General features: G+C 42.8%; 1 protein-coding gene and 1 pseudogene across 1 annotated transcript in view; both read right to left on the bottom strand.

The window, feature by feature from the left end:
• The window catches only part of LOC135245708 (NACHT, LRR and PYD domains-containing protein 3-like), a 251,271-nt pseudogene that overhangs the window by 70,982 nt on the left and 155,838 nt on the right, over window positions 1–24,451 (bottom strand).
• LOC135246016 (pancreatic secretory granule membrane major glycoprotein GP2-like) overlaps window positions 15,657–24,451 on the bottom strand; it is a 15,066-nt gene continuing 6,271 nt past the window's right edge. Inside the window, exons 4-10 of the mRNA XM_064319507.1 lie at window positions 22,476–22,613; window positions 21,679–21,869; window positions 20,665–20,816; window positions 20,013–20,270; window positions 18,076–18,229; window positions 16,621–16,729; window positions 15,657–15,955 (exon numbers count right to left, since the gene is read on the bottom strand). Of these exons, the coding sequence (XP_064175577.1) occupies window positions 15,672–15,955; window positions 16,621–16,729; window positions 18,076–18,229; window positions 20,013–20,270; window positions 20,665–20,816; window positions 21,679–21,869; window positions 22,476–22,613 (1,286 nt within the window). The 3' untranslated portion in view covers window positions 15,657–15,671. The remainder of the gene's footprint in view (window positions 15,956–16,620; window positions 16,730–18,075; window positions 18,230–20,012; window positions 20,271–20,664; window positions 20,817–21,678; window positions 21,870–22,475; window positions 22,614–24,451) is intronic.

Below are 24,451 nucleotides of genomic sequence, written 5' to 3'. Positions count from 1 at the left end.
AACATAGTTTGTTAGAACATGGTGGTGTGTATATGAGTAAATATTTCATTTGGATTACAGCATGTAGTGAATGCATGTAAAGTGCATGTACTTTGGAACTGGAAGATTGAACAATTGTTAATCATGAGGACATTGTTGTTATTGTTATTCAAGTCATGCATATACATTCCTCTGTAAGTGTGTGTAGTGAAATATCTGTTGTTGATTAAAATGGAAGATTATATATAGTTATTGTTAAACTAACTGATGAAAGATAAGTTTGACCTAGGCTGGGATTGGTTATTTTAAAGGGAAGATGCATTAGGGTAGGAGGAGATCTGGTTGTATAAAAAGGATGTAAAACATAATGCTCTGTATGTGTCTTTGTGGAACTGGGGACCTCCCGTAGGCCTACGTACATGAAAAGGATTATTGATTGAAGAGAATAAAAAGGTTATTAGAATAAATCATAATTTCTAGTATTTATTCTTGCATCACCGACTCACCCACCGAACCTAAGAAGGGGTTTTCCTCCACAGTGTGAAATAAACACATGAAGTGGGTTGCTGTATCAGAGCCATGGAAACAAAGCCTTGCTTTATTATGGGTGGCAGTGTAGTAAAATGGGTAAGCAGCTGGTCTCGTCAGAGGTTTGAATCCCAGGTAGGACACTGCTGTTGTACCCTTGAGCAAGGTACTTAACCTGCATTGCTTCAGTTCATATCCAGCTGTATTACATTACAGGCATTTAGCAGACGCTCTTATCCAGAGCGACTTACACAACTTTTACATAGCATTTTTTTACATTGGATCCATTTATACAGCTGGATATATACTGAAACAATGCAAGTTAAGTACCTTGCTCAAGGGTACAACGGCAGTGTCCTTACCCGGGAATCGAACCTGCGACCTTTCGGTTACAACTCTAGTTCCTTACCCACTGTGCTACACTCCGTCCTTGTAGAGAGAATCACCAGCTGTATAAAAGGAAGCAATGTAAATGCTGTGTAAAAAGTTGTGTAAGTCGCTCTGAATAAGAGTGACTGCTAAATGCCTACAATGTCTCATGTTTTCTCTTGTAGGAAGGCCAGAACAGGAAAAGATACTTTAGAACACAACATGCAGCAGGTCTAAAGCCTGTATTCGAAATGCAGCTTTTGCTCCTGATTTATGTTCAATTGTAAAGCGCTTTGGATAAAAGCGCTATATAAATGCAGTCCATTTACCATTTATGTTTTTTAGGGACACTACTTGTGATGAATCACGAATGTCTTTGGAATAATTTAGTTGTTGAGTTGAATTAAGTTTCTCAGTGCAACACATTTTTTAATGCTAACTATACAAACAGTGCTGAGTGTCCATTCTACCTGCCCCGGGAGTTTTCCGCAGTGATCACTAGGGCCGTTTACATTCCACCACAAGCGGACACGACGAGGCTTTGTCGGTGTTACATGATGTGCTAAGCGGACTACAGACCAAGCATCCAGACGCTGCCCCCATCGTGGCAGGGGACTTCAACAAGGCAAACTTTATGCCAAACTTTTACCAACACGTCAAATGTCCTACACGAAAGGACAAGATACTTGATCACTGCTATTCACCGTTCAAGGAGGGCTACAAGGCTACCTCTCTACCATCATTTGGCAAATCAGACCATGCCGCCATCTTCCTGATAACGGAATACAAACAACGGAGGGTATGGGAAGAGGTGGTGTCGTGAGAGGTCAAGCGCTGGACCGCCCAATCAGAGGCCACTCTACAGGATGCGCTGGACGACGTCGACTGGGACAGGTTCCAGTCCACCTCTGGTGACGTCAACGTGTTTACGGAATTGGTGACCGGCTTCATTACAACGGTGGTGGACAAAGTTATCCCCACGGTGAAAGTTAAGTGTTTTCCTAACTAGAAACCGTGGGTTGACAGATCCATGCGCGTTGCTCTGAACGCACGCACCGCTGCCTACAACACGGGACTGGTGTCTGGGGACATGACTGAGTACAAGGCGGTGTCCTACAGGCTGAAGTGAGCAATCAAGGATTGGAGTGGAGTCTCAGTTCCAGCAGTGAGACACCCGACGCGTGTGGCAAGAACTACGGGACATTACAGACCATAAGGGCAGGTGCCCTCCTATGGTGAGAGCTGACACTACTCTGGCAGACAAGCTGAACTCTTTTTATGCACGTTTCGAGGCTAACAATGCTAACATTAGCCCAGCGGCTAGCACAGTTAGCGTGTATAACACGAGTTCCCCTCCTGGAGCTGCAAGCTCACTTGTCCTGTCAGAGCACTATGTGAGGGAAGCCTTGAAACGGGTGGACACCAGGAAAGCAGCAGGGCCAGACGGAATCTCCGGACAAGTCCTCAAGACCTGCGCTGATCTCCTGGCTCCTGTGTTCACCACCATAATCAACCTCTCCCTGGCCCAGTCCGTGGTCCCCACATGCTTCAAGAGGTCCACCATTGTCCCTGTACCTAAGAACGCTTCCCCAGCCTGCCTGAATGACTACCGCCCAGTAGCACTCACCTCGGTGGTGATGAAGTGCTTTGAGAGGCTAGTCAAGGACTACATCTGCTCCTCTCTTCCCAGCACCTTGGACCCTCTGCAGTTTGCTTACCACCCCAACAGATCCACAGACGATGCGGTCTGTCAGGTTCTGCATGCCACTCTCTCACCTCGACAACAGAGGGGGGGCTATGTAAGATTGTTGTTCATTGATTTCAGCTCAGCTTTTAATACCATAGTCCCCTCCAGACTGGCTGCTAAACTGACTGACCTGGGACTGAACACCTCCGTTTGTGCCTGGATACTGGATTTCCAGACCGTACCTTGGTGTCCACATCACAGAGGACCTGACATGGACACTGCACACCGACACTGTGGTGAGAAAGGCAAGGCAGCGCCTGGCTCACCTCAGACAGCTGAGGAAGTTCAGAGTCTCCAAGAAGATCCTGAAAACCTTCTACTCTGCAACCATTGAGAGAATCCTGCTGGGGAACATCACCGTCTGGTGCAGGAACTGCTCCTCTCTGGACCGGAGAGCCCTGCAGAGGGTGGTGCGGTCAGCTGAGCGTGCCATGGGGACCACACTCCCCACTCTGCAGGACCTGTACCCCAGGAGGTGCTTAAGCAGAGCAAAGAGGATTAGGAAGGACTCTTTCCATCCCAACAACGGACTGTTTGAGCTGCTGCGGTCAGGCAAATGCCTACGCAGCCACAGGACCAGCACTGAGAGACTTAGGAGGAGCTTCTTCCCTCAGGACATCAGTGCTTTTAACTGCACTGCCAGGACAACTGTCCTGGAATAGTATTTTCACCTCAAGCACATAGCACCTTTACCTCTATGTACACTGCAGCACCTTACCGTCCCACGGTTTACTTTGTATTTTTCTTTTTTCTTTCTTGTACTTATTGTACGATATATCATAGGTTGCACTGCTTCCTATGACTTATTTTAGGACTTATATTAGGACTTACGTTTTTTTACTTATTTCTATTGCTCGTATTTATTTTAATAACTGCTCTTTATATTCTTCTTTCTTTTAATTTGTATTCATATCTTATAATATTTTATATTATTAGTCTTATTATTATTATTTATTTAGTTATTTATTTATTTTTTCTGCATATAATTATTATTGAAGCGTTATGTTGCACAGTCTACAAGGAGTTTGTCACACCAGCATTTCACTGTATGTACATGTATATCTCATAAAAAATACGTTTTCAACGTACAAAAATGCTAAGTTACTCACACATATAAGACATACCCCGTCTATAACTCATTCATTCAGACTGCCAAAATCCAGGCTTACCATTAAAAGTATTGATAGCAAAATGATGCCCAGTTACGGTACTACAAACAATATAGGCTATCTTGCCTCACCGAAAGCTAGAACCGGAAAACTTGATAGTGGAGAATAGGAGCAGACGCATATGTCCCAGCAGGCTTTGCATATGAGAAAAGAACAACAGTGTGAGAGAAATTAGGATGAAATGATGAAATTGCGTAGTTGAAACAATATGTTTTTAGCAGAATGGGCATGTAGGTGAAGGTTGACATGATCACAGACTATGGTGCGAAGTAAATTAAGTGACCATGAGCGAGCTTAGTATCCTTATCGAATGGTATATATAATAGTCTGTATGAAGCATTAGCCATTAAAGAGGAGGGTTAATAAGGAACATGTGAAATGTATTGCATTGATGTGATTTTCTCATGTTCAGTAGTAGTAGTTACAATTATGAGTGAGTTATGATTTTAAATGTAATGTTTTAATGGGGAGTTGCAGAACGTACATACGTAGTAATTGTTTGTATGTGGCTAGATAGAGAACAGGGCGAGGTAACACGAATGTAGAAACGTGGCGTTTGCCGATAAGAAGGTTTTGTACGGTGGCCAAGTGAAGAAATACAGTTAGAAGAAATGGCAGAGTGGTGAACTGGTGTAACTTTTTAATAAAAGGAATACATTTGCCGTCATGAAATGCATATGGGTGGCCGTGAGTGAGATTTGGTAAAGCAAATATAAGTGTAAGAAAACGTTAATGTAAAAGAGGAAGTTATCTGCCTGAGGGCGAGGCGGGATTCAATCCTTCAACCGTTGAATCCATATGGCTTTGCAATATTGTAGCCGGTTAATAACTGAACGTGCAGACGGTACGTCATAATGCAGTGTATACGTTCGGTGAACGGCGGGTAGATATGGTGCAAAAGCAACAATTGAGAAGTAGTAGACAATTATTAGTGAGGGTAAAAGCAGGTTAAAGAAACATGTCGCTAGCTGGGCTTGAACTTACGACCCCATGTTTGCAAGACTGTAACCTTGCCCACTAGACCACAGCAGATTAGCTGTTTAAACCGGAAATGTTTCAGAGTAAAAAGGCATGGGTATTTTGCGTGTGTATGCAAGTTTTTGATTGGGTTGTGTAGGTGAAGATTTGGCTGATGTCGGTAAAATGTCCAATGGGAGACATGTTGTTAGTGGGATAGGCGGCAGGAAAAATAAGAATGAGAAGAAGAAGAATAATAAGGAGAAAACGCAAAATCCCCTTAGTTTAGGGCTTTATTGTGTGGACATGTGAAGTTGTTTATGAAATCTGTCTGTTGAAATGGGGTCAGAATGTACATAATTTAATGTTTTTAAGGGCTGAGTGTCTGTGGCTGTTGTGGTTATTTCTGTGGGGAACCCTGAAAAGTGCCAAACTCTCGGTGCTGTATAGGTATGGGGCATGCCCCCGCCAAGGCGTAACTTGGCGAGATGGCATACCTGCCATCCCAATGCATGTGACAAATAAAGCCTTTGAACTTAAAAACAATCTGTTTGGAATCATCCACTGCCATCATTTATGGATCCTAAAAAAGAATCCAGTCGATCTGTGAGCCAAAGAGGGTCATAGCAATTTTTATAAACTTTAATAAACCTGATTAGATATTCAATCTGACCGTCTGAAAGTCATATTAACTTCTAATATTAAAACAGAAAAAGAACATATCATACCTGTTTTGAGGAGAACAGTTTATTTGAGTAGTGAATCCTGTGAATAAATCATGAGACACAACTTAGTTAAACTCTTTTAGTAGGGGTTAGACACCTAACCCCTAACCCCTAACTGCTCTGGCGAATGAGAGGCATAAATTGTAAAGCGCTTTGGAAAAAAGCGCTATATAAATGCAGTCCATTTACCATTTACTGCAGCTCTAACTGACAGCACATGGAAACAGAGCTTCCAGTTAAATTCATCCTCTTACTGCAGCTCTAACTCACAGCACATGGAGACAGAGCTTCCAGTTAAACTCATCCTCTAACTGCAGCTCTAACTCACAGCACATGGAGACAGAGCTTCCAGTTAAACTCATCCTCTTACTGCAGCTCTAACTCACAGCACATGGAGACAGAGCTTCCAGTTAAACTCATCCTCTTACTGCAGCTCTAACTCACAGCACATGGAGACAGAGCTTCCAGTTAAACTCATCCTCTTACTGCAGCTCTAACTCACAGCACATGGAGACAGAGATTCCAGTTAAACTCATCTCTAACTGCAGCTCTAACTCACAGCACATGGAGACAGAGCTTCCAGTTAAACTCATCCTCTTACTGCAGCTCTAACTCACAGCACATGGAGACAGAGCTTCCAGTTAAACTCATCCTCTTACTGCAGCTCTAACTCACAGCACATGGAGACAGAGCTTCCAGTTAAACTCATCCCCTTACTGCAGCTCTAACTCACAGCACATGGACACAGAGCTTCCAGTTAAACTCATCCTCTTACTGCAGGTCTAACTCACAGGGGAAGGAGACAGAGATTCCAGTTAAACTCATCATCTTACTGCAGCTCTAACTCAGAGCACATAGAGACAGAGCTTCCAGCTAAACTCATCCCCTTACTGCAGCTCTAACTCACAGCACATGGAGACAGAGCTTCCAGTTAAACTCATCCTCTTACTGCAGGTCAGACTCACAGCACATGGAGACAGAGCGTCCAGTTAAAATCATCCTCTTATTGCAGGTATAATTCAATACGAACGTGTTTCATTACCTTTGATCACCTCTGAACTCTCCTCTGAAGTATATTGGAAGATCCATTGAACGGTCACTCTTCATAGACAGACAGCTGGGTACAGGTGACCCAGCCCGATCTACCTGTAGCCTGTGAACAAAATATGGAGACAGAGCTTCCAGTGAAACTCATCCTCTTACTGCAGCTCTAACTCACAGCACATAGAGACAGAGCATCCAGTTGAACTCATCCTCTTACTGAAGGTCAAACTCACAGGAGAAGGAGACAGAGCTTCCAGTTAAACTCATCCTCTAATTGCAGCTCTAACTCACAGCACATGGAGACAGAGCTTTGAGTTAAACTCATCCTCTTACTGCAGCTCTAACTCACAGCACATGGAGACAGAGCTTCCAGCTAAACTCATCCTCTCACTGCAGCTCTAACTCACAGCACATGGAGACAGAGCTTCCAGTGAAACTCATCCTCTTACTGCAGCTCTAACTCACAGCACTTAGAGACAGAGCTTCCAGTTAAATTCATCGTCTTACTGTAGCTCTAACTCACAGTGCATGGAGACAGAGCTTCCAGTTAAACGCATCCTCTTACTGCAGCTCTAAATCACAGCACATGGAGACAGATCTTCCAGTGAAACTCATCCTCTTACTGCAGCTCTAACTCACAGCACATGGAGACAGAACTTGGAGTTAAACTCATCCTCTTAGTGCAGCTCTAACTCACAGCACATGGAGACAGAGCTTCCAGTTAAACTCATCCTCTTACTACAGCTCTAACTCACAGCACATGGAGACAGAGCTTCCAGTTAAACTCATCCTCTTACTGCAGCTCTAACTCACAGCACATGGAGACAGAGCTTGGAGTTAAAATCATCCTCTTAGTGCAGCTCTAACTCACAGCACATGGAGACAGAGCTTCCAGTTAAACTCATCCTCTTACTGCAGCTCTAACTTACAGCACATGGAGACAGAGCTTCCAGTTAAACTCATCCTCTTACTGCAGCTCTAACTCACAGCACATGGAGACAGAGCTTCCAGTTAAACTCATCCTCTTACTGCAGCTCTAACTCACAGCACATGGAGACAGAGCTTCCAGTTAAACTCATCCTCTTGCTGCAGCTCTAACTCACAGTACATAGAGACAGAGCTTCCAGTTAAACTCATCCTCTTACTGCAGCTCTAACTCACAGCACATTAACTCTCTGATTCATGCATTTTTACCTCTTTCTCGCAGGGCCGTGGGTTCCATCATCAGTCTCGGTCTCCTCTGAGGAACTCATTTTAGAAACAGCGCCCCCTGTCGCAGGACACCTGAACACACCAGATCAGATTCACAAGTGGGTTCTGACCCAAATTGGCAGACCTGTAAATACACACAAGAAGAACACGATAACGCACAGGCATAATAATACACACAGACACACACATCAAATCTCATAGAACAGACAGGGACAAATCTGGAAATTAACTGAGCCATAAACTTGTACAGCAATACAATTCCCTCCAAAATATTCTGCACCCATGATAATTACTAAGACCGTTGAATATAAAGATTACCAGTGCTGAGGTATATTTTCATTGTCCAACATATGGAATATATTTAATGATATAATGGAAACTACCAAAATGACACATTTCTCAGATGATACAACAATTTTACAAAAATTGTGCGTCACAATTATTGGCACCCCTGTATTTGGTACTGTGTGCACCCTCCCCTCGCAGGGATAATGGCACTGAGTCTTTTTACATAACGTCTTATAAGACCAGAGAACACATTGGGAGGGATCTTAGACTCTTCCTCCACCCACAATCTTTCCAGATCCTGATGTCTTTGTTGATCCGTGCTTATGGGCCGTGCTGTTCAATTGAGTCACAGGTTTTCAGGGAGTTTCAGCAGTCTTTAGACTGTTGTAGCCATTGCACAATGATGCTTCTGCATCATTAACCTTTTTATTTGTGGATTTTAATGTGAATTTGGGGTCATTGTCTTGCTGAGAGATCCACTAGTTTCAGTCTGCTGGCAGAGGTAGTCAGGTTTAGGGCTAAATTGTCCTGGTACTTGGGTAGAGTTCACAATGCTGCTTTCCTTAACAAGGGCCCCAGGACCAGTGTGAGCAAAGTAGCCCCATAACATTAAAGATCCACCACCATATTTTTCTTTTCAATATATGCATCCCTAAATCCATCCTACATCATATTCCTGGACATGGTTGTGCGAGGGACTGGAGCCTCTCCCAGCATGCATTGGGCAAGAGGCAGGAAAAACCCTGAACAGGTCACCAATCCATCACAGGGCACACACACCATGCACTTACACACTCATACATTCAAGCAATTTAGTGTCTCCAATTAGCTTAACCTGCATGTCTTTGGACTGTGGGAGGAAACCCGTGCAGACATGGGATGAGAATATGCAAACTCCACACATACCACCATGCTGCCCTCCAGCAGTTTTAAACTTCATTATTGCCCTCACAGTAGTAACTAGCATCTTCAGTTTATTTTTTGATCCATTGCCTAACTTAACGATCAGCAACCATTTTCATTTCGTTCATCAGTTCCTTGTCTTTCTCTGCAGCAAAGATGAAAAATGGGTTTCAGAAGCAGGTGCTCAGTTGAATCCTCCAGTGAAACAGGAAGCCATGGAAGGCCACAAGAGTTTCTCTTAATATTGGTGTAGATTTAGTTTGATTTTATTTATAAGAATCTTTAGGGGTGCCAATTATTTTATACTTTTGGGAAATAACCCTACCTGAAACCAACCATCACACTAGAGGGCACCAGTTCCCCCAATCTTAGTTTGTTTTCTGTGCCTGTTTAGTGCCAATTAAAGAGTTGTCACAAACATTTAATACCTGCAATGTGAATCTGGTCAGGCTAACTGATTTATGACTAGTCAGAGCTAATTTAAGATCCAACTGCTTTTTCCCCACTCATCAAAAAACTTTCAATATCTCGAATTACATTTTGCTAGTAAGATTGAAGTTACTTTCGCCATTCAGTTGTATGAGACCTCCAATTCAGTTTTGACCATCCAAAACGTGAATTCCAGATACTGTATCACCATTTCAATTATGACTAGTCATAACTAAAATTAGAGATAACCACATTAGTTCTGACTTAGTCAATTTCAGTTAAAGATATTTCATTCCTCGCGATTTAAGATGTCAGGTAACGGGGGACCAGGACCCAAACGCAGAGTGGGGAAAACACCAGGAACTCCAAAAAGGCAAATCCAATCAAAGATTTTACTCTCATACAGGTAACAGAAAAGAGGGAACAAAAACAAAGCCACTTTCAAAAACAAAAACAGCAGAATTTCCACCAAAAAAAAAAAAAAACACACACGAGGAAACAGAACTCGGGCAGGGCAGAAATAGACAAGCAGATACTCTCAGGCAGAAACACAAGGAACCAGCACCCAAGTTAGGAAAACAGGGAACTTAAATAGCCACAAAGATAACAAGACACAGGTGAACTCAAAGCACAATCAACCCAGAGCAAGGAGGGATAAGGAGACACAAAGAAAAACAATGACAGAATAATTGAAAACAATGATACAATTAACACAGGGGTAACTAAAGAGGGAGCAAACTGAAATACAAACTGAAGTACCGCCATCTGGCGGCCCAGAAAAGGAAAAAACAGAAACAGAAAAGGGCAGAATCCTGACAATATCTAAATGATCTTTTTGGATAACTGAATCTAAGATATTACTAGCCAAAAAATTGAAAGCCGTTTTAACATCTAATAACCTGTGCGGTTTCACATTACAGATATTTGTCATTCATTTATGACTAGTCAAAACGCTAATTTAAGATATCTCTAATTGTATTTCGACAAGTCAAAATGCTCATTTAAGATATCTCTAATTCGATTTTGACTAGTTTCGCCACTAATTTATATGTAACTCCAATTAAAGATATCTAGAATTCAGTTTTGACTATCTAAAACGTGAATTCCAGATACCACCACTTAAATTATGACTCTTACCATCTTACCCATAGTCAGACGGTACACCGAGCAAAATCCGTGCCGTCAAGCCTAGTTCATGCACGTCTATGGTCAAAACCCCTGGTTCTCGCGCACCAATCAGAAGCCAGTACCCAGTGTTGGGAGGAATTTAGCCTCGCGAGCCAGTCTCTTTTCTCACTTCGTTCAGCAGAAGGAGGAATTTCGACAGGTTGCCAATAGACGGACGCTTTTTCGCTATTTTCTTATAATAATGTGTGCCTGCGTTGTTCCATGTCCGTTTACCCTATAAACAAACAGCTTGAAACAAAGAACCACTTGTCACAAACACATACATATATGAATTGTAAGGTCAGCCAACCTTATTTTTTTCCTAGTGGGGAAACTATAAGACCTTTTGGAGAGAAAAAAAGAACAAATATTTCAAGAACAAAAATTAACCTACCTTTATTCTTGGCACATTTAGGGTGTAAACAGATTTAAACAGTAAAAAGTGTCTGTTCTCGCGTGCTATGTTGACGTACTGCGTAACAAATGACGTGACGTTAGGTCCGCGTAGCTGGTCTTGGCAGATAAGTGCTGCTTTTATGGACTGTAAAATGCTTCTTGTAGTTCACTCGGGAGCGCGACTGAAATATGCATAAGTTAGGAACCGAACTGCAGGATCGAAATGCACGTGCCTTATCGAATCCACGGTTCTTGGAAATTTGGTTCTTGATACCCAACCATAATTTTACCTGCTATGGACCTTTTTTTAAGATGAGTCTTAAATAAAGTTGAAATGAAATGAAATATAGAGTAATCTCTGCCTAATATAATCACTCCACTGTATATTTGCCTCAATATTGCAAACCAATTAATTTGATTTAGTAATGGGAATGATTTCCTATAAAACATAAAAGAATAAGTAACAACCTCTTAATCGTTTAATTAAAAACGAAATCCGGGTTTATAGGGTAGCGTCAAAATGTCAACAACGAGCGACAACTGACCTCCGTCTCGCTAGGCTACCTCCTCACGAGGTCGAAATGGTCATGGAATATCAAAAATATGGAAGTTAACTTTCTTAAAGGTTATTTCAATATTACTTTCTGGTCTAAATGGTAGGCCATGTTCGGACTCCGTGTGAGCTCTTAGCTTATCAGGCTACGCCTTAAACCCACCATTTTATTGCCAGTTGCAGTTGTCAGTTTTTCTGAATTACGCGGGTTAATGCGATTATACCTGCAGATTTCTTCCCGCATCCCTTTACCTTCAGCATCTCTTACCTCAGTTCCACTCCACAACAGACTGTTTACTCCGTTTTACATTTAATTTAATTCCTTTTTTCCTGGGGATTCTTTCTCCTCCGTTATTGAAAGGACCGTTAAGTTTCAGTTTCTCTTTTGGACCGCATTTCCTCACTTACTGGCTGAACTGAATGTTCGATGGGCGGAGTTTTATATATCTCATAAAAAACACGTTTTCAACGTACAAAAATGCCAAGTTACTCACACATACAAGACCAGTCCAGGCCTGCCATTAAAAGTATTGATATCAAAATGACGCCAAGTTACGGTACTACAAACAATATAGGCTATCTTGCGTCACCGAAATTAAATAAGATGTATTCCAAAGCAATGCTACCCAATATTTCCTCAATTCTTTCAAGACTTTTTATCCTACGAGCAGGCATATCATAAGCTCCCCAGAAACCTGATGCTAAAGGCATTGTTCAGTTCTGTTGTGCAGAGTGACCGCAAATAACCATTGTAACACCCACAATTATAATATAGAGGTTATTTTCATATACACAACAATTTCTAGATGATCTTATTCAGATTCCTTCTCACATATAGCAAGTCATCTAGCAGAATTGCAGAGTGAGACACGCTGATCCTGGAGGAATATCATGAAACTCCACAACAGAGCCCATAACAATGCCTCTACATGCACAAGATGTCTTCCAGTGTGGAGAGTATGTATAATGTTCTTAAAATGTTTTCAGAAATCGCATGGCACTCTCTAAATTGGCCTTAACTTGATGTACTTAAAACTAGTTTTTCCTATACATATAAAGGTTATAGATAAATACTTATGTGACCTTTGTGACAGAAATTACTTGCACATGGAAAATACAGTGGATTTCATATAAGCCATCTCTACTGAACTTGACTTGACTTTATTGTCCCTGTAGAGAAATGTGGATTGCAGCACTGTGTTATGTTAAAGGGCATTACAGACGCAGACAATAGAAAGTTAGAAACATTGCAAATGTCACAGTAGTAGTAGCACAGAGGTATACAATATGCAGGGATGCAGCACAGGCAGCCCAGTGTGACACAGACAGCTGGAGCAGCCAGATCAGTTGGTATTAGGCGTGTCTGGTGCCTGATGGCTCTCTGGTGTCTGAGTGAGTTCCAGTTTTATTTTTGAAAGTAGAAATATATAACTTGACATAACTGTGAGACAATATTTTACAGTAAGATAAGATTGCTATTAAGCTTCTTGAACCAATTCATATGCAGATGAAGACATTTTATTGCAAAAGCAACAGTCAAACTGAGAAACATTAGCCATAATCTGAATGCTGACTTCAGTGACTATTGAGCATGTGGCTCCATCTAGTGGTGGTTTCTTTAATAGGTTTTATAAAAGGTTGTCAGGTTTTGAATGCCTTCACATTATGGTAGGCCTACCATCAAATGTATATCACGTTAAATGTCATTAAAAACAAATTATTATTATGATTATTACTATTACTATTACTATTATTGTAGTGGTAAAAATAGGTTAAGTTTCTGTCCTTTTGTTTCCTATGTTCCAGTAAATGTTTCCCACTTTTATCCACTTCACTGGGAGTTGGGCGCAGTTGTCTGACGCGTGTTGTAATTAAATTAAAAATGCATTATTGTTGTTATTCTTGTTGAATTTATTTACAAAACAAATGAACATAAAACTGCAATAATAAACTTAAAATTAAAGTCCATTTAATGTTTTCCAGATTCCACATGTCCACTTTGGTTGTGCAAAACAAGGTCAATGACCGTTTCCGCTCGCACCCGGCTGGACTGGCCCGCCTCACCGCACCGTCTTAAATATAATTTATTCCCTCTTCTCCTATAGAGGGACACACAAAATAATCAATGCACCCTAAACAATAAATAACAAATACATGATACATTCCATTATAATTTCAACTTAAATGTAGAACAGAATAAATAAACTTCATATCTTTTTGGGGTTCTTATTATAAACCAACATAATGGCTCCTACAATTATTATTATTATTAGTAGTAGTAACAATAATAACTTCAGTAAAAAGTTTAATTGAGTGTATATTTTCCAGAAAAAATGAGCTTAATTAGATTACACAACTCAAATGGGTGCCACCCATAGACCGTGTAACAAGACCAGGTTAAAACCAAGTATATTGCTGGACCGAACCGGCCGACGTCACAGACATGCACGGTGTAACTTTATCACTCAGTCAGTCAGTCACAAACATTCGTGTTTGTTGGGCCAGCCAAAAATAGGTCAGTTCTAAAGGCACCCCGAGAAAGCCGTGAGTCTCAGTAATTGTTGGTAGTGAGATCCAATCAAATCCCTGTTCGCTACCAAGAATCTACCAATGAATTGAAGGGGATAGCCAATCAGAGCGCGTATGTCTACCAAGACCAATCGCTTGCTCGAGTCTCTCGGGCTGAGAGACACGCAAATATTGAACGAGGTAAATCGCTGTTTTATTTTCCTGCGTCGGTAGGTAAAGATAACCGCAAATTTAACTGAATCATAACTGGGAAAAAGTTACGACAAGCTATGGATAAGTATGGTAACGTTACAAAATGTAAAGAAATATTAATTTTTGCAGTGTTACCTTAGTTAAGTCAGCTTCAAACAAGGCCAACTAACGTTCACCGGTTTAAATTACATTACATTACAGGCATTTGGCAGACGCTCTTATCCAGAGCGACGTACAACAAAGTGTATAACCATAACCAGGAACAAGTATGACAAAAACCCTAGAGAGAAGTACCGGTCCAAGTGCAGGGAACAACCGCATAGTTCAACTTGGACCCTGAAGGTTAAACTGATTAACACTAACACAATTACGCTAGACGATCTAATCTGAGGAACTGTTCTTAATTTACATCAGGAGCAACACGGTAAATATATTTTTAACCTTTAAGTGTATTTTCTCTGGCATTATAAATAGCTTGTTTTATATGAGTTTAATATATTAATTCAGCAGTTTTTATGCCTTTAATTTATCTGAATGATCCTTTGTAACTAGCTATCTGGATTGAACTCTGTCCATTTTCTGTCATTTATAGCTAATCAAATAACCTTGCTCACACTGTAAGAAAATAAAATGTCCTAGAAATAACCTATAGCTAGCTACATTTTTATTTTTCTTTCTTCATTGTTCCAAGTTACGCCTTGGCGGGGCGGCATGCCACATACCTATACAGCACTGAGAGTTTGGCACTTTTCAGGGTTCCCCACAAATATAACAGCCATAGACACTCAGCCCTTAAAAACATTAATTTCTGTACATTCTGACCCCATTTCAACAGACAGAATTCATAAACAACTTCACACGTCCACACAATAAAGCCCCAAACTAAGGGGATTTTGCGTTTTCTCCTTCTCCTCCTCCTTCCTGCCGCCTAGCCTACAAACAAAATGTCTCCCCATTGGACATTTTACCAACACCAGCCAATCCTTCGCCTACACGATCCAATCAAAATCTCACATACACATGCAAAATAGACATATCTTTTTACTCTAAAACATTTCCTGTCTCAACAGCTAGTTCCTTTGTGGCTGAGTGGTCAATGTCATGGTCTATGGATTGCAGGGTCCCTGGTTCAAGCACCACTGGAAGCAAGTTTCTGAACTGTGCTTTTTTGCTCACTAATATTTGCCTATTACTTATCAACAATTGCTTTTGCACCACATCTACCCAGAATGTATACACTGCATTATGATGTACCATCTGCACGTTCACTTAACCGGCTACAATATCTTCTGTAAAACCACGGACAAGTTTGACCAAAAAATTTCACGCATTGAACAGCTATGTCATGGTGGCGCACTGCCAAAGTTACAGAGTATAAAGGTTGGAACACAACCAGAGAGTCAGTTAGAGGGGAGGACACCAAAATCAGATGCCCTCCTTATCTCTAGATTGCAGTGTTTGAAACAGTGCCTGTTTGTACACACTTACACAGAGAGAATAAGAACACAGGGCTGTTTGTACACAGTAGCACAGAGAGAATAAGGACATAGTGCTGTCTGTACAAAGTTACACAGGGAGAATAAGGACACAGTGCTGTTTGTACAGTTACACAGAGAGGACGGACTAAACAGTGCAGGTATACACACTTTATTGATGTCTGGGGTTTTGCGCTGTGTTATAGCTTGTGCTGCACGCACACCCAGTGCTGTTAGAAAAAAGAGGCCAATCAATCCTCCGGCCACTGATAGCATGATCTGGGCTCCAGGCCCTCTGGAAAGCACATCACAAGAAAACATCACACAACACACAACACTTCTAATCCATTCTACTACAATCACACAGACACATTCTAATACCTACAAGTAAACAATCATACACACAACACATTAATCATCTAACATCACAAAACATTCTAATCAGTCTACTACCAGTCTAAACAACAATCAATCACAAAAACATGCAGACGTCTAACAACATCATCACACACACACATGCTCACATCAATCATTAATCAACAATCACCAGATCACACTCTGAATCAGCATCACTACACATCAGAGCCACACATACATTCTCACAAACACACACACAAACACTCACTCTCACACACACTCACACACTCTCTCACACCCACACATACATTCTCACAAACACGCACACACACACTCTCTCTCACACACACACTAACACTATCTCTCTCTCACACACACACTCACACTCTCACACACACACGCACACTCACACACTCACACTCATACACACACTAACACTCACACACACACACACACACTAACACACACACACACACACTAACACTCACACTCACACTCTCACACACACACACACTCACACTCTCACACACACACACACACACACACACACACACACACACACACAGCAGTATACTCCATTTGTCAATAGCATTCCACTCACAGTTTGTCAGTTTCCTCTTTGCTGCAGAGATGGGTCCTGCTGAAAGAATAGCTGTGAGTTTGTCCGGTAGATCTCTTCTCACCTTTTGGTTTTGCCTGGGAGAGCAGTTCTGTACAGATACATACAGGGGGAATGTTTAACCAGCATGCGAACAAACGTGTAGGATGATTGCTGAAATATTCTCCACATTCTCTAACATTCAAGATCTGTAAACCTTGTGCTAACGGAAGATTTAATATATAAATTATGCAGCACGCAGAAAGTAGAAGTGGAGGAACTAGTGTGAGGTGGGTTTGTTCCCATTCTTCAGAAAAGAGCCTATGAGAACTCACTGAGAAAACTAGATAAAGTGAAAGGACTGAATTGCGTGCATCAGAAAAACAGTGAGCAATATAAATATCTAGATAATAAAAATAAATATTGAACTGAGAAGAATGACTGAAAAATACCTGTTATTTGGTCACCACATATTGAACACTCAAAACGGTTGGCTTATGCAATGATGATGGTTTTAGTGTGAACATGTATTATATGGTCTTTTTAAATTGAGGTCTATCCATTCATGTATTGACTGTTTATCAATGATAGTAACATTACATGACATTACATTTATTTGGCAGATGCTTTTATCCAAAGCAACGTTCAATAAGTGCATACCCAAGGTTTTATTAATATTGTGTAATGTAAACACATGCATGGTCAGTAAAGGGGTGTGTCCTGACAGATTGGGGCTCAGATGAGGCCTGTCACATCCCTGGCAGTGAACGCAGGAAGCTCTCAGGCCAGGCTGCTGGCTGACCTGTCTCAAACACACCCATCGTTATCAGCCCTCTTACTCAAAGCCCAGCCTGAGGATGAGGCGGCTGGGTCCCTCTTACTCAAAGCCCAGCCTGAGGATGAGGCGGCTGGGTCCCTCTTACTCAAAGCCCAGCCTGAGGATGAGGCGGCTGGGTCCCTCTTACTCAAAGCCCAGCCTGAGGATGAGGCGGCTGGGTCCCTCTTACTCTATCCCAGCCTGGCTTCCTGGGGGAATTACCAAGGTGCAGTTTGTGGCAGCAGGGTACCATGTTACACGTGGTGGGATTACCATTGTCAGTTTGCAGTGGTGAGGGAGTTACCATTGTGTACAGATTGCAGTGGTGGGAGTTACCATTGTGTACAGTTTGCAGTGGGGGAGTTACCATTGTGTACAGATTGCAGTGGTGGGGAGTTACCATTGTGTACAGTTGCATGTGGAGTTCCATGTCAGTGCAGTGGTGGGAGTTACCATTGTGTACAGATTGCAGTGGTGGGGAGTTACCATTGTGTACAGTTGCAGTGGTGGGGAGTTACCATTGTGTACAGTTTGCAGTGGTGGGGAGTTACCATTGTGTACAGTTGCAGTGGTGGGGAGTTACCATTGTGTACAGATTGCAGTGGTGGAGTACCTTGTGCAGTTGCAGTGCGGGGAGTTACCGTTGTGCAGTTCTCATCTTGGCTGCATATTCTGCTCAGGCAGTGAAGGTAGATGTGGGAGTGGTCAGACATGGTGAACATCTGAATGGAGAACCTCTTCCTTTGAGGGGAACTGCTCCGGAGGTACCAGCGGAAGGTTCTGTCGTTTGGGCAGCTGAAAGGATAATGGGCTGTGTGCCTAATTAAAGCCTTTCACACATATCCAAGCGTCCTGTATTACTGTCATTTACCTCCACCCCCTTTTGAACAAAATCCCCCATCACACTCATTGAAATTTATTAGGAGCACAACGCACATACTCTAATGACAATATAGCTTCAAAGAACAATTAACAGGGGCCAAGAGCCAGTAGCCTAATTAAAGCTAGCAGTCTTTCTACATATGACGACAAAATATTTAGAATATGGCCCAATGTGTGAATACCAGCCAAAACGTGAGGCTATCATGTTCATTGGCACTCTGGCACCACCTTCAGAGTCTGGGGTTAAAACACTATTGTTTGTGAAGCAGAATTTCATTTTGAGGATTTTATCAGTTATAGTGCACCTATGAGATCAATTTACGTAATCTTCTGTATATTGTGTCTCGGATCATAGATTCATGTTTCATGAATATAGGCCTAATGTCTGGGTGGTATTATAATGCAATAATAAGAGCAATACTACTAATGTAATTAGTGTTTCCCATACGACCTTCAGTTTAATACGTTGTGTAGGATTATGCATACCACATTTTGCTCTGAAGTGTATCTTTTACCATTTCATATTTGGAGCATTCTAGCATGACCATATATTTGGATTGGGCCAACTCTGGTTTAGGGCTAGAATCATGATGTAGGTGCCAATATAAATTCTGTTTCACCACAGAAAGTCACACCATTTGGCAGGTTCATACCATGCCATGGCTTTTTTCCACACACAGCAAGTTTATACTTGTTATTCAAGACCATATGCACAACATGTTGTATACCAAACCTTCAATAGAATTGTGCAGACCAATGCCTCAGTCACAGACGATTGTTTAACACTTTGATGTTAGTTTTTATGGGCGACTAAGCTCAGTAGGTAAGAGCGTTTGTCTTGCAGTCGGAGGGTTGCTGGTTCGATCCCCCGCTCTGGGCGTGTTGAAGTGTCCCTGAGCTGGACACCTAACCCCTAATTGCTCCCAATGAGCAAGTCGGATAATAAGCCATCTACCATCACCCTAATAAGCGATCTACCACTGTGAAAAGTTTATTAAAAGGCAAAATTTCCCAAACACAGAAAGAGAAATAATAAAACCAGAAATTGCTACCAAAATATAATATGAAGAATAAAAATGACATTTAAAAAAAAAAAACAAACACCATTAAATTACCCAGGTTCATGTTTTTGGTATAAAGAGTGCAATTCTAATGTTATCTGTAATAGGGCTATTCAACTGGCAGCCTGGGCATCAAATGCAACCTACCACTGATGCATTCTTGGGCCTCCAAAATAAAGCCTTTTTATAAGGCATCTACTGTTATCACACATGTACAATAAAATCTTATTCATACACTGTTTTAAAAGTACATGTTAATGAGACAAAAACTACACACACTTGAGGCACTGGCAATTAATTAATTATGATTACAATGAGGCAGAATCAACCCAACAATCGAATCACAGACAAAACGTAAAGGAAAAGAGAGAGAACTCACCCCCTACCCTCGGGAACAGAGGACTAACCCCCCCTCCCCTCAAGAGCAGAGAACTCATCACCCTGACAAACAGAGGACTCACCCCCCCAGGAACAGAGAACTCACCACCCTGAGGAACAGAGGATTCACCCCCCCTCAGGAGCAGAGAACTCACCACCCTGAGGAACAGATAAATAATCCCCACCCCCCTCAGGAACACAGAACTCAACCCCACCCCACACCCCCCCCCTCCTCGCCTCAATATGAGAGAACTCACCCCCCCTTCAGGAAAAAAGCCTTCTTCTCCTCTTGTGGGTCTGCGGTCTGTGTGGCCCAGCAGGACTCCAGCTGTAGGCTCATGTTGTAGGCCAGGCTGTTCTCACAGTGCAGGGTCACCTGGATGTACAGCTGCTCTGCAGAAGGGAGCTCCACAGGGCCAGTGTAGTTGTATGCGTAAGATGAGTCACTGTACAAGGCCATGCTGATCTCCAGGAGGCGGGACGAATTCACCTGCACCACACTGTGAGAGGTAACCCTGCAGAGGAGCAGAGCAGAACACACAGCAAACACATCATCCGTGTCCACATCCACTAGATTTCCTAGAAAAGCACATTTGTTTTTTTTTTTAAATAGCAATGTGCTAAAAAATAAACCACAGTACCAGCACATGAAATGTATGACCAACAATGTGTGATGGAATAACAGACAAACAAACAGGCTGGATTATGACACACCAATAAAGAACCGCACATGCCATTAGATTAGCCTTAGTGCTAACAAAGACTAAGGTATTTTCATTGAGCTCAGGGGCTCTGTAACAGTTGTACATGCATAACTACTGAAAATGCTAGTTTGAGGCTTAATGTCCTTCATGCTACTGCCGTGGATGCTGATTGGATGGCTGAATGAGAGAGGGGTGTGTTTCTCACCAGTCCAGACCAGGCTTCATGCGGGCTGTGCTGGTCTGGAGCAGCGGGTAGGCACAGGTCCACAGCACCTTCAGGTCCCTCCGTGTGATGGATCTCCCGCTGCTGAGCGTCACAGTCAGCGCGTTCCTCAACTCCACATGCGTCCTGTTAATCTAAATGAGCAGAAAGCGTGTTACACACCCAAGGCATTACACACTCATAATACCCAGTGTGATGTGTTACACACGCAAAGCATTACACACTCATAATACCCAGTGTGATGTGTTACACACACAAGGCATTACACACTCATAATACCCAGTGTGATGTGTTACACACTGCTAAGCTGGAAAGTACTCAGTGAGGACCTTGGGACAGGCAAAGGTAGTGAGAGGGTGCTGAATGGAGAGATGGGACAGGTAGAGGTAGTGAGGGGTGCTGAATGGAGAGATGGGACAGGTAGAGGTAGTGAGAGGTGCTGAATGAGAGATGGGACAGGTAGAGGTAGTGAGGGGTGCAGAATGGAGAGATGGGACAGGTAGAGGTAGTGAGGGATGCTGAATGGAGAGATGGGACAGGTAGAGGTAGTGAGGGGTGCTGAATGGAGAGATGGGACAGGTAGAGGTAGTGAGGGGTGCTGAATGAGAGATGGGACAGGTAGAGTAGTGAGGGGTGCGAATGAGAGATGGGACAGGTAGAGGTAGTGAGGGGTGCTGAATGGAGAGATGGGACAGGTAGAGGTAGTGAGGGGTGCTGAATGGAGAGATGGGACAGGTAGAGGTAGTGAGGGGTGCTGAATGGAGAGATGGGACAGGTAGGTAGTGAGGGTGCTATGGAGAGATGGGTAAGAAGGTAGTGAGGGTGCTGAATGGAGAGGTCTGCTAGAGTAAAGGGTGTTATCATTGTCTGAAGGGAGGAAGAAGCAGTAGCATTTGCAGCTTGCTATGCCAGGTTTAGTGAATCAGTTTTGTGATGGTGTGCATTCCCAGAATGCACCAGCTGTGTACATGACCTGGATCTGGTGCCGGTACTCACGAGCGTTTGGCCTCCACACTGGGAGGGGGCGCCAGTTATCCTGTAATAATAAAACTTGTCCGTCTCGTTGATGGAGCAGCGACCATCATTGAGGACAACAGTCACATTCCCGCCAAAGTAGTGGATGAGGAAAGGCTTGGAGATGCCCCCAGATACATGGTCCTTCAGGCATAGCGTGAACATCCCCTTCTCTGTTAAGACATGATGTTCTTTAGTCGCATTATGTAGACATAGTTTTGATTAGCCTTTGGTTCATTACTTACAAAAGTGCATGAAATGCTAGGCTATGCCAATGCTGCCATTTTACAGTAATACAGAAACAGACGCAGCAAACTGCAGCAAACCACATAGGGTGTGTGCATGTGTGTAAGAGCAGCAGGCGTGTGTGTGTGTGTGTGTGTGTGTGTGTGAGTTTGTGTGTGTGTGTGTGTGTGTGTGTAAGAGCAGCATTATAGTCTCTCACACACCATTATACTCTGTGTGAGAGTATAATGGTGTGTGTGTGTGTGTGTGTGTGTGTGTAAGAGCAGCATTGTAGTCTCTGACACACACCATTATACTCTGTATGAGAGTAAAATGGTGTGTGTGTATGAGTGTGTGAGTGTGTGTGTGTGTGAGAGTTTGTTTGCGTGTGTGTCTGTGTGTGAGTGTGTATGTGTGAGTGATTGTGTGTGTGTGTGTGAGCGTGTATGTGTGAGTGATTGTGTGTGTGTGTGTGTGTGTGCATGTGTGTGTGTATGTGTGAGTGTGTATATATGTGTGTGAGTGTGAGAGTTTGTGTGTGTGTGCGTGTATACCGTGGCAGGCAGGGCTGAGGATGGGGCTCAGGCTGTAGTACCCCGGCTCACACACGCAGGTGAATGAGTCCAGGGTGTTGATGCAGACGGAGTTGGAGCTGCACTTATTCAGGGCGGGGGAGTCGCACTCATCTGCGTCTGTGGGTTACACAGTATACTGTCAGTCACACAGAGAACACAAGTACACAAGTACACAGTATGCTGCTGCTCCACTCAGTCACACAGAGAACACAAGTACACTGCTGCTTAGGGGTGGGCGATATGGCAAAAATATCAGATCATTTTTTTCAGGAATGATCACGATCCACGATATGATCACGATTCTTTTTCATGTTGGTTTTTAAGACTATTTTGCAAGTTAATGAACAGTGCAATCAAACTAATATCCCTATTTAAGAAAATATTGCCCTTCAAGGAAACAAAACCTAAAAGAAAAAGAATAACAGAGACCATTTGGGCCAAAGTACCAGATTTTAATCAAGTGCATTTCTGCACTTGTTTGTTTTGGCTTTGTACCGCTACCGCTAGCCTCTAGCTGCGTGGCTGTGCCTGAGGCACTCACGTGAGACCCCCTGATTGTTTGGCTTTCCGCGTGCTCTTTGGGGTGCTTTCTCCTGAGGTGATTAAAAGGGTTCGTCGTGTTGCCATCCGATGTGCGAACATTTTCTTTGAAAACTTTGCAAATAACGGTGTTTCGTGCCGTGTCGGTTTTGGAAAACCCAAACCAGTTCAATATCACAGACGTCAAATTTTTTTAGGGACCAACTCCTCCATGGTGTCAGCCATGCCACTATGTTGTCAGGTAAAAAAGGGGGAGGAAAATAAATCCAAGGCGCTACTGTTTGTTATTATTGGTTTATTGGTGTGTCTGTTAGGGGAGGCGCAACAGGGACTAGTGAAGAGTGTGATTTTAGGTTTGGCTGAGAAAACAACGTTGGATGCCGTGTATGAGCGTTGTCAGAGCAACTGACAGAATGTGCAGTTTCAGTGGAGCCCGATACTCCCGATGTCACGGTTGGGGAAGGTGGGACGCAATTGCGGACCGAGGGGATCTAAAAGTTAACCCCGAGGGGTAACCACAAAACCGCCGAGCGATAGAAAGGGACAGGGGACACACCAAATAATAAAGAGAGCTAAATAATCGCTCCCTCCACTCACTGAAGCTTCTGTCAGTGGACTCAGAAAACTAAATGAAACGAAACACCGCCGCAGCGTAGCTACCCAGAAAGTCAAACCCCACTAGAAAAACAGAGTGGAGTAACTTACAAAAGAAAAATGACACTCGCAGCCCGGCGGGTAGAAAACAAAAGGAAAACTAAAGAGACGAGGGCAAAATGTCCTCCACAGCGCTGAGATAATCAGCTCAGAGAAGAAACTAAATGGTGATCAAATCTTGCAGATAGGATCAATGCAATAGCTTCTGCAGATTCTTACACCCCTACACACCAAGAACATGACAAACAATGAGTGTGCGCTGAACCCCAGAAACCAGGGGCTAGATATAGGACTCCCACACCTGACCCTCATCAGGGACAATTAACTCAGAGCCAATGCGTGTGAGGTGCCACCACCTCACACCCGATCTCTCTGGAAAGGCAGATCGTGGAGACATTTTAATCGTTCACAATCTAATATCGTCATACCGTCCACCCCTACTGCTGCTCCACTCAGTCACACAGAGAACACAGTATGTGAATGCTGGGCGTTGCTATAGCCTCTGGACACCAGACTCACTGTCATGAGGTGAGATAAGACCTTGTCTCCCACAGTTTTTACTGAGCCTGGGATACCCTGCATTCCCCTCAATGTGGCAATGACTCCCTCCTCAGGAGAAACCAGTTGAGCCTCCTCAGCATGACTGGATTGTTATATGGCAGCAGTGTTTAGGAGTTCCTCACCATTATATAGAAGAAGATGATATACTTTATTGAACCCCATGGGGTAATTTTTCCTCTGCATTTGACCCATCCTTAGTT

This window comes from Anguilla rostrata, chromosome 19, assembly GCF_018555375.3.
Source record: "Anguilla rostrata isolate EN2019 chromosome 19, ASM1855537v3, whole genome shotgun sequence".
NCBI lineage: Eukaryota > Metazoa > Chordata > Actinopteri > Anguilliformes > Anguillidae > Anguilla > Anguilla rostrata.
The sequence above is the reverse complement of the archived record's forward strand: the minus strand, read 5'-3'. Positions and strand labels throughout refer to the sequence as shown.